General features: G+C 38.5%; 1 protein-coding gene across 1 annotated transcript in view; it reads left to right on the plus strand.

Annotated features, from left to right (window-relative positions):
• GRM7 (glutamate receptor, metabotropic 7) overlaps positions 1-11,540 on the plus strand; it is a 1,039,395-nt gene that overhangs the window by 335,102 nt on the left and 692,753 nt on the right. Inside the window, exon 2 of the mRNA XM_012659244.1 lies at positions 3,358-3,574. Coding sequence (XP_012514698.1) covers positions 3,358-3,574 — 217 coding nt within the window. The remainder of the gene's footprint in view (positions 1-3,357; positions 3,575-11,540) is intronic.

Consider the following 11,540-nt stretch of genomic DNA (forward strand, 5'->3'; position numbering starts at 1 on the left):
GAATAAGTTCAGCTGGATATCAAGGAGAGTGTGGAGGTTAATCACTAAAGATGACTAATAATCATTGGATCAGTTGTATGTACCAGTTATAACACACATCTCAAAATAATTACTATATAGGCTTAAACATTCCTTTGAAAACAAGTAACTAAATATGCTGCATAAGAGCGAAATAAATAGATATCACTATATTTCATATGGTACATAAATTCTTCCAGTCCTTCATCTCTATTACTAGGAGGGATATTCTTATAAAGCCATGTTTAACTCTCAAAACTAAAAATCCATTTGGTCTTTCATTCCTTATTCTTACATCATTACATGCATTGTGTAGCAATGAGTATCACTGGATAGAGGGTGTACATGAGCCTGAAGGGAAATAGGAATCTTAGGCCAGGAGATATTTTTTATTTACACTGGAAGGGATAGACCACAGATAGCAATCATTTTTGAAGGGTGCATGGTAATGAGGAAAGAAATCTCTTTCACCAGGATTTTCATTACTAAAATTTGGGGCACAGTCTAGAAAATGCATTTGCATTGAGGCACTTCACAATTCTGATGTTTTACAGCAGCTACATGAATGCAAATTCAAGTCGAGGGTGGATGTGTCTTTATTAGCGCTCTTTCAGAGGTAGAAAGGGATTTTGGCAGCGAAGGCATCTGCGCAACAGCATGAAGCTTTTACATTTCCACAAGTTGAAACTGATGGAAATGTATTGACATGCTTGGCTTCTTTCCTTTTTATTTCTTGGGAGGGAAAGCCTCTCTCTCTCTCCCTCCTTCCCTCCCTCCCTGTATTTTTCTACCCAAAGCCTTTATTCAGTTGATATTTTCTTTACTCAAAACTTGTAACCTCTGAACTACAGATGACACATAGGTAACTCATTCTATTAAGATATTCATATAAGCTTTTCCAAGGCGTTTAAACAAAATGTTTGAACAGCAGTCTAAGACTGACCAGGAAAACAACTTTTAGTGGCTATGTAGTCAATGCTGTGAACAGAAATTGGCCTGGACTCTAATAATCTACTGGCCTTTCTTGTTTTATGCTTATTTCTAAAATATTTTAGCAACAATTCGGCAAAGTATCATTTCTGTAAGTAAGAGTTCAGACATTTGCAATGGACAGTTTTGGATCTGAACAGCACTCTCTCTTTTACAGCTTTGTGACCTCAGGCAAGGTCATGTTCTGCTTCCAAGTCTCAATTTCCTCTTTTGTAAAACAAGTTACTATCAGTATAACATAGTCTAATGTGGTGTAGTATGGGTATTTGCTGATGATTAGATAAGGCAATGCATATAAAACTTTTAGAACATGACTGGCACAAAATAAAGAGTTAACTAAATAGTAGATATTACTTCTAAAGCAGTAATGATAGGAATATGTAAAAATATTGTCTTGCCGTTGGACAAGAAGGAGAATGTGACAACGTTGCACAAAACTTGGGGAGTCAAACGTGGGCACTGGGTAACTGTAGTAAAGAAAAACATACTATTTTCTACTTTGATTATTATTACCCCATGTTCTAAACACTCACTCTGTTCCAGGCATCCTGCTAAGCAATGCACATTCATTACTCCTCCCTCTCATCAACTCACTGAGGTGAAATAACTTCATCAAAGTAAACACTATCAAACAGAAATACCAAGCTTTGATCCCAGATCTTGTCAACATCAAATCCTATTTTATTTCCACTACACCTGACCTCCCCTATAATTGAAGAGTTGCTCCGGTAAAGACCCATCCATCAGCCGTCACAGAGGCTTTCTCGCTTGGGCTGTGGGTTGTGAGTCAGGGACAGAAAGCCTGCCCTCCTATGGTCATAGCCCGGAAGTGCACCATGGACAGGCAGCATGAAGATGGTGGGCCATCCATCAGGGCCACCTGGCTCAACCCTAATGCTGACCAAGAAATGTTGGTGGGGAAATGATCTTTACACAGGTGATCACCAGCCTTACACAGTGGCAAATGGCACACTTTAGGCAAACTACACAGAAAGGAGAGAAATAGGCTAACAGTGAATAGGATTTTTAAGGCTCAAAAAGTCAACTTGAATATAGCTTTGGCATGTGTTGGCCAAACTGGACTGTTGGGTTTGGTCTGAGCAAAGATCAAAACTGACCTTTAGATACTGGAGAAATCGGTGTGATTAAACAGGGAAAAGTTCTGAAAGAGTTTGCAAGCAGAATTTTGTCAGGGTGGATCATTCTTACATGTATGTGAATTGTACCAATCACTGTCTGCTGCTTGCTAAAGAGAAAGAGGTGGGTGGTGGGGGGCGGGGTGTTGTTACAGTGTTTTGTAGCATAGGGGTCCTGAGGTTAGGTCCTAAGCCAGGTTCCTCATATGTGGCTACTTCAGGGCTGTCCTTAGGGGATTTTAGATCCCAGGCAAAGTTTTTTTTTGCAGCTTTTTCTACATACATTTTTTATTTAGGTAAAATAAGTGTGTTAGGACTATTCAGGTAGCCTTACCTCACATGTTCCTAAGAAATAAATACTACACTGACTAAGGGGAGTAATTTGTTACCTAGGGTCCTTCTGTGGGGCTCTAGGATCACCCTGCTGGCACAAGTTCTAGAGTTCCTCGGGACATCTGGTTAATGCCATGTGGGGCAGAGGGTCAGACGTGGCCCTAAACGGAAAAGACGGGAATCAGAGGCACTTGCGGGCTCCACCCAGACAGGACTGCCGGCTCCAATCCAAAACCGAAAAGGGAATTTGAAAATTTTAAGAAGGCCCTCCAAAGTGCAAGGACCACTCGGGTGAAGGCTTTGGGGTGGGGACCCGCTTGCCTGGAGCTAAGAATGTTACAAAGCTGCTTTATAACACTCCTGCGAAGAATAAATTAGACAGTGCATGAAACTTACTTAGGTATTTCCTTGCAGGCCAGCAGCAATCAATCAATGTTAGATGGTTGACGATATCCACCAATATTCCCAAGCTGTGTCACCTAAACCGATCTCTAGTCACAGCTGAGTTAGGCTGTTGTGTTTTTATTTCTATTTTTATAAGAAGTAAAGCATGATACAAAATGTTTGTTAGAATGGTTATGAATCCTTTTCTCCCAAACAACCCGACCCTGACCTTGTAATTCCTATGCTGATCTCATTTCATCTTCCTAAGAGGGGAAAATAAAAGGGCGGGGCAAAAAAGACAATACTTTTGTGCTGCTAAGAAGTGGATGATTGCAGTACAGTGTTTGGTGTACAATTGCAAGGTGATATTTGGCAAAACACGCGTCCTCTTTGCAGCTGAAGCCCCGTGTTTGTCATGAGAGAATCGTCACGAGTACGAATGAATCTCTCACGTGCTGATGGTGCACTCTCACGCGGTGCTTTCTTGTCTTTGCAGATCCCCCAGATTAGCTATGCGTCAACGGCACCCGAGCTAAGTGACGACCGGCGCTATGACTTCTTCTCTCGCGTGGTGCCACCCGATTCCTTCCAAGCCCAGGCCATGGTAGACATTGTAAAGGCCCTAGGCTGGAATTATGTGTCTACTCTCGCATCTGAAGGAAGTTATGGAGAGAAAGGTGTGGAGTCCTTCACGCAGATTTCCAAAGAGGCAGGTAGGAAGAGATTGCGATGATCAAGTTGACCGTCTTCAAATGTCTGTGGTTTATAGGGTTCTCTCCAGACTTTATTAAATAAACACTATAAATAATCATCCTGTCCCCACTCTCACATTCCCAAAGCCCTGCAAAGTCCTCATTTATAACGCTGTCTAATAGGTAACAGGGTGGATTCCAGACTGTATGTGGAAACTTGGGAAAATGTGGCTAGATGCACCTCTCTGTGGATGCTCGTCCTGTCTGTCTCTCTCCAAAATGGGGAGAATTGTCTAGAATTATGTGAACCCAATCTCAGTGCCACTGTGATTTGAAGAATGACAGTGATGCCTCTGAATGACTTGACCAAAAAAAAATTAAATGAATCATCCAGGCAGTAGAATGTATTTAGACAAATAGTCTTTCAAACTTGAGATTATTTTGAGAAAGATAGTTCTATTTAGAAGCACTTGGAGAGGATTCTTTTATGTTTATTTATTAGCTCAAATTGAAAGTAACAGGTTCAAATGTTTGGCCAGCTGTCTTCCACTGCACGGATTTTGAAAAATGAGACAAAATTCTCCCACTTAGGAATCCTGACAATAAAGATTCAGGTTTCCATATCTGGATATGTTCGGTATAGGAAATATATACACATATACTTGCTTGGATAGTCCTATACAGTTCTTATGCTAAAATTAAGTCCTTGGTTTTGTTTGTAAGAATTTCATCCAATCCAAATTGTTATTGACCTGAACAGTTAACTGACTGTAAAAGCAAACAAACAAGCATGGCAATAGAAACAGAGGTCCATTTCATAAGGAACAATGTCGTAAATCCTGAGGACACAGCTGTAAGCATTTGACTGTCAGACTACAAACATACTGAGACATATAAAGCTTCAGCATATGGTCGACATATCTGTACATGGGATGCTAAAAGAAGGGAGCTAGGGCTTGTGTGTAAACCCCATGTTTTTTATTAAGTGCATCATGTTAGCCACAATTTCAAAAATTCACAGGAAATCTGGGTCATTCTTGTTCTCTCTCTTCTGACTTAACACTATTGACCAGATAGCTCCTAGTCATTGACAAGTCTCCTAAATACCATTTCTAGGTTCAAGCACAAACACATACACACTCACTAAAACTATCTTGGTTGTGTTGGCTTGGCCTTGTGTTTTCAGTTTGTTTTCCCTGCAGTCCTTATCATAAGTTAGTATAATTTCTTGTTTGTTTTGTCTTCCTATCTTGTCCCCAAAACTAATAGGAGACCATGTCTGTCTCAGTTAATACTGTAGCCCCAGCTGCTATGTTCCTAAGGGAAAAATTTCTGCTATAATTCAGTTAGAAACTTTCTGAATCGGAGAGAAATCTTAACTCTGGCCTTGTGGCATGCTGTGATTTATAGGACTCATTAACAATTGACTTCGTGAATTCCCAAAAAGACACCTGATCATTTTTGATGACTCTGTTTTTATTTCTTTCTTTGTTTCTTTGAATTCTGCTTTGATCAAAATAAGGCTGGAGGCTAACTTGGAAAAATATCTAAAATATCAGAAAAGAAGAAAATAGACAAGATGAAGAGAAAATATGGGTAAAATAGTAAGACCATGGCTCAGAGATAAGGTTCAGATGCCATCTTGCACTACATCATTGCTAAAAGTGGCTCCCAAATTTAACACTGAACTTTGTGCTGGGTAAAACAAAGGAAGAATACTGTCCATTCAGTTATAAGATTTACAGTGTTCATGAGGTCAAAATCATGGTTATTATTCAATAAAGGACAGCTTTCCTTGCCTTAGGATCAAAACAAATGTTTGCTCTGAGTGTACATAAAAGATTATACTGTATAAACAGGTCAGTGGTGAGTATGTGAGTTTCGTATGGTTATTTTTTCCTGGTGTCATTTGGTGGAAACTTAAGATGTAATATCAATATTTGCTCTATAATGACTCCACAAAAAGGAAAAGCCCTCATAATATGGTATGAACTCATCAGCTTATATTTTTAGCTAATTCTACATTGAAATGGGCCACAAAGAATGAAGGTTGAATCAGTTGCAGCCATTTTGGATGAAATCTTTCCTTCTTAGAGGCTTTCCCTTAGGAATGAGAGTAGGTAAAAAGCTGGCAGGTGCGGCAGAAATGCAAGAAAACATTGAAGATATGGTGATGTCTCAAAGATTAGCTTTTCTAAGTATTTTGGTATTTGATATGTATCTACAATAAAATTCATTGGAACCGTATCATATGTGCAATTAATTCAAATGAATTCACTTATATGCTTAGGAAGTATACCTTCTCTCCAGAAAGGAAGGAAGGAAGGAACAAAGGAAGGAAAAGAGGGAGGAAGGGAGAGAGGAAGGAAGAGAGGAGAGGAGAAAATTACAATTTAAATGGTGTGGGATAAGTCTACTCAATCTGTGTATGACCTAGAGAAAACATAGAAAACGTGATTCATTCAGTTAGTTTCATTGCTGTGGGACTCTCATACTACGAATATCTTGCTTCTCCAAAAATGATTCTGGTATTTAAAGATACATTTTTATATCCCACTACCTCTAAAAAGAATCCAACTTCTTCCTATGATGTCCAAAGAAACAGCAATATATTCTAGTTCCAAAAAAAAAAGTAATAAGAAGAAAATAAAAGAAAAACTTATTCTGTTGGAATATCTGGAAGTATTCATGGTTAGGGATTTCTCAAGGGTAACTTTAAATGTTCACTTTTTTCCTCACCTGCTGACTCTAGAACCTAACCCACAAAGAGGATCCAAGGCCAATATGTGTGGGTAGGTGAAGCACTGTGGCGCTCAAATAAGCAACCACACTGGTTATGGTGTCAGAAAGATCTGGATTTGAATAATGGACTCCATCGCTTCCTGACTCCAAAACGTTTGACACATGATTTCACTTTTCAAGCCTGAGCTTCCTCATAGAAGGAATGAGATTAATGATGCCTGCTCCATCAGATTGATAAAATAAATAAGAAGTTGCATGGGGAAGGCTTCAGTACCCAAAAATACATGATTACAGCACATCCCACTGGTTCCCTGCCAAAAAACAGAGTTATTGTCTGAGTTTGAAACTTTTGAAAGTAACTAGTGTGATAGATGTTATCTACCTTTAGTTGTAATTACAAGGTCATTTATTTTATAAGCTGAGTTACTATTTTTATTAATATGCTTTGGCCACAAAAGAAGTATAAGAAGAAAAGGAAGCGAGCTATTTGAGTTGTCCTATGTATATGGGGTACGTGTGTGTGTGTGTATGTGTGTGTGTGTGTGTGAGAGTGAGAGAGAGAGAGAGAGAGAGAGAGAGAGAGAGAGAGAGAGAGAAAGTGCATAGTCCCAATGCTGTTTCTATGTACTGCTGGCAGGCTGGACTGATTTATTTTCATGCTCTCTGAATAGTTTGGCTTTCAAGATTGTGATTCTTCATTTTAAATGGCTTCATTCTTTTAGAATGCTTTAGATCCAAATTTTACTTTAAACTTAAATCCTGAAGCAGAGGCTACTTATAAACCAAAGCCTGAAGCATCTCCACCACGACATAGTCACAGTGAGTGTGTGAGTTCTCCACTGTTGCTCTCTGATAGAACAAACCAAGACAGCGATGTCAGAGAAAAGAAGCCATCCTTTAACAGGGGCCATATAATTGGTTTAAAACATGAAAGTCTAGGCACAATTTTTCTAAGCTGTCAAAGAAAACCTCAATAATTCTTCTCTCACGCATACTCTTGGCCGATTTAAATATGCATGGTTGCTGTTCCTTGTTGAACTTTCAAAGAGGACTGTAACATGATTTTCTCAGATGATGAGATTTTGTAAAACAGTTATATTTGCATAAATTGCCCTGTTTATTTGAATGAGTGTACATGCGATGGCAAAAAATAAAAACCAATTTATTTCTTAATATTGCGGGGAATGAGGGAAAATTCACTCCCAATGTGCTTTAAAATTCAGGTCAACATAAAATGACCTAAATTAGACAGAAAAACTTCTTTTCCTAAGTGTGGGTCAAGGTAAATGTGTATGATAGCATATGGCACTAATAAATTCCAAATCCTCTGAAGCAAATGTGATTCAAGGATTATAAGCACGGGGACTACACATACGACTCCTACAGTCTGTCAGACAATTTCCAGGGGGAATCCCAGGGACCCTGCTTCACAATATAGCTACAAACAGTAGTGATTTGTTACTGCCAGGCTGTCTTCATACACACCAACTTTTCAAAGCCTAAAAGAACATTTGAACTATCCTTTGGTATTTCATGACAATCACTTAATATAGTTGTATTTCAACTGATTGTAAAAAGTAATTATTATTCAGAAAAACTCTACAACTTCTTTTTAATTAATACATCACCTTGGCCTAGACTCTTCTTTTCTAGAATGCTTAGATGAAGATTTAATTGACCATTATTAATTATTATCTGAACTTCAGTGTTTTAGAACTCAGGACCTAGAAGGATTTGCTTACTATGGGATTTCATAGCACTGTGTGCCTCTCCGCTTCACACGTGGGATGTTCTATATCATTGTATGCGTTGCCAATCATCCGTCTCCCCAGCTTATTCTAAGCTCCATGAGGGCAAGGACATTGTCTTGTGTTCCTAAGATCTAGCATAATTCCTGGAGTGCAGAAGACATTTAATCATTACACCCTAAGGGAAGGAGAAAAGGAAGAATCATATTTTTTCCTTTGCCTTTTTTCCTTTTTCCTTCTCTTTAGGAAAAGAGAAAGCATGTAGAGGAAGCACTCATAATATGTAATTTGTGTGTAGGCCACAAAAAAAATATGCGCTGGATTTCTTTGCTGTGGTTTCTTACACTTGCCCTTACCCCGAGTCTGCACTATTCTTCCCTCTTGCCATTCCCATAAAAACTAACAGCAGTTTGGGACAGCAAGACTATAATTCCTCATACCTGAGAATCCTGTCTGTGTCATGATCAGTATGAAAAACTCTGACACATTTTAATAACTAGATAGACTCTATCCCTAACAAGGTGTTTGGGGGTCCTAGCTTAAATACAGATATTAAACATTTGAGGACTTAACGTCAGGACACAAAATCACAAAAACTCTTATAATATCATTTATCTCTAGGTGTGTTTAAAACTAAAGTGTATGTTCCTCCAGCAAAGACTTTGTATTTGATGTATTTTTGTATCTTCCATGGGTAGCAGCACACTTTAGATTTTAACCCATGATCAATTTATTAGCACCTCTTGAGTACGTCGCCTTCTCCCTGTCATTATTACAATTGCCTAGCTCGAGGACCCATTTTATCCACCTTGATTTATAGTTTTAGTTACTCGCTCTTCCAGAATAACCCCTCCAACATAGTTCCTATTTAGCTATGTAGATGATCTTTCTGAAACACATATACAGTCATTTCAATATCTCTTCCTGACTTCCTATTCCATAGAGGATTAAGGAAAAGATGTACAGCATGGAATATAAGGTCTCCCATGACCTGGTGTATGCTCTAATCTCCAATCTCACTCCCATATTTACCCTCTTTAATTCCCACCTCTAGCCCCCACATATATATATAGTTTCCCCACTGCATTCAACCTCTGTGGCATCAGGATGTTCTATACCTTTGTAAATGCTCTGCTTTCTCCCTGGACCACCAGCTAACTCCAGTTTAATTTTTTAAAATGTAACACATCGGAGAAAGCTGTCTCTTACCCAGTCATCCCTCATGATCCTATTTTGGCTTGTGATATAAACATTTGTATTTTTAACAGCACAACATTTTTACACGTATCTTTACTAATAAGTTAATAGGGAGTGATCAATTACACAAGTTTTGATGAGAGAACAAGCCTTTGTATCACTGTAGCACTAATAAGGCCAGATATTCATGTTCCCAGCCTCCCCTGAAGCGAGGGCACAGTTGTTAACCCAATCTTGGCTAATCAGATGTACTCACCATAAATGAATCAAGATCTAAAACATAAAAAAACAGGCCCAATGGAAAACCCATTTTGCTGACAGCAGCAGCAGTAACAGCCATGTTTCATGGGTAGATGTGGTAACCAACCCCATCAGTTGGCTACAGTAGTATAATCTCCAACTTCCCATTTCCAGGAGAAACTGCAGCAGTGCCCAGCCAGCTAGCTTGGTTCTGCAGGATATTTTGTGGGTCACTTTTTTTCTTTTTTATGTTTTTGTTGTTGTTGTTCTTTTTGTATTTTTGGTTTTGGGGTTTTTGGTGGGGGGCTTTGTTTCTGCTTATTTTCTGATTTTGGTTCACTGGTATCTCCAGTCATTCTGCAAATTATTCAACATAATTTATACAGATTATTTTTCCATTTAATCTAGACAGACTTGACTTCTGTTGTTAGCTTTCAAGCTTTATTAATATAATTAGGAATGTCTCTTCCATAAGTTCCACAACACCCTGTGCATAACTATATCACATATTTGTTGCATTTCATTGTAACCATCTGCCTAGCTTTCCTCTCACTGGAAAGTCAGATTCTTAGAAGGTAAACAGTACGTTGCATTTGGCATTCAATACTCTATACCCAAGGCAGTGCCCAAAAAAGACTAGGTTAAATAAAGGCACATGGAATTTAAAAATAATGTGGTAATGATACAAACATTAATGACCCTAAGGCTGTAGTTGGTACAGTGAAACTGTTGAAAGTTTTTACAATTCAGATTTTCTGAAGTGATCCTTAATTTGCTATCATGAGCTAACTGTACAGGAGAGAAAACTGGGATAAGAAACCTGGTGATATGACTTATGCTTATGCAGTGTGTATGTATCTGAGTACCTTCTTTGTGGCAGGTACTATTCCAGGATAAAGATAAATAATATTTATAGTAGCAACAACAACAGAGCAAAAAAAAAAATTCTCTGCTTTCAAAGAATAGAAATACATAAGTGAGTAATGAACACAGCCTGGGTGGGAGACTCTGTAAGAGAAGATTCTGGAAGAAGATAGATGCTTAACTGAGCCCCAAAGGTAAGATTTAGGAGTTAGCCAGAGAAGGCTGACCCAAAGGGGGTTGTGGATGACATTTTAGGATGAAAGAAGCATGTTCAAACCCTCAAATAAAATGGTCGGATAGTGTTTAAATTTTTGAATGGTGTAACAGAAATACTGTTGCTTTGAAAAAAATGTGTGAGTCTTGAATTAATCTGATGGAAAATTGTTTTCCGTGCATCATGGTAACCATTCCAGAAAATACTCTGGCTTTTGAGCCAAGAGTGTGGGGTTCTGACCCCGAGTCCTTTAGTCACTCACTGGGAACCAGCATATTGCTTCTCTGGGTTGCAAAGTCATCACTTATTTAGTGAAAAAACTCTCTTAATTGAGATAATTCTCAGAAGCGTATCATCCTAATTGCAAAGGATGGGTTCCTCCCAAGCTATAGACTGTCATTGCCACTGAGGTACTAGAAATAGATAATGACAACGTTTTGCTGCATGAAGAAATGTGCAAAAGCCTATCTCAGCAATTCCTTCTTATCTCTTCCACCTGCCTTCACTGCACCTGAGAAATATGGGGGGATATGAAAAGATTTGAAGGTAAAGTGAACTCCTCTGTTGTGCATGTGCTAAGGAGAGAAAGGTGATGGGATTCTGGTATCGAAGTCAAAGATGTAGTGAAAAGGAACATAGCTCATCTTCAAATAGAGGAGCAGAGACTCCAATATAGAGGATTCCATCGAACAATAGAATTTCTTGGTCAACAGGGTGAGGGGAAGAGAATTATTGTCTGCTGATAGCTTACTTTGGGAAGTAATCATGTTTTTGTAAAAATATTATAACCAATAAACTTTAAAGGCAGAAAGTTTAGTCTGTTCTTCCTATTTAATGAAGCTGCATTCAGCCTGCAAGGTGAAGCTTTCTCTTCCCAGTCTTTACAAAAATGTTCATTGAGAGAGAATCCTAGTTTTGAATCTCATCAGTTTTGATAGCTGTCAGCAAGAGAGATAAATTTCAGTAGAAGAAAAAAAATATA

The sequence above is a fragment of the Propithecus coquereli genome, unplaced genomic scaffold, assembly GCF_000956105.1.
Source record: "Propithecus coquereli isolate 6110/MARCELLA unplaced genomic scaffold, Pcoq_1.0 Scaffold60, whole genome shotgun sequence".
Taxonomy (NCBI): Eukaryota; Metazoa; Chordata; class Mammalia; order Primates; family Indriidae; genus Propithecus; species Propithecus coquereli.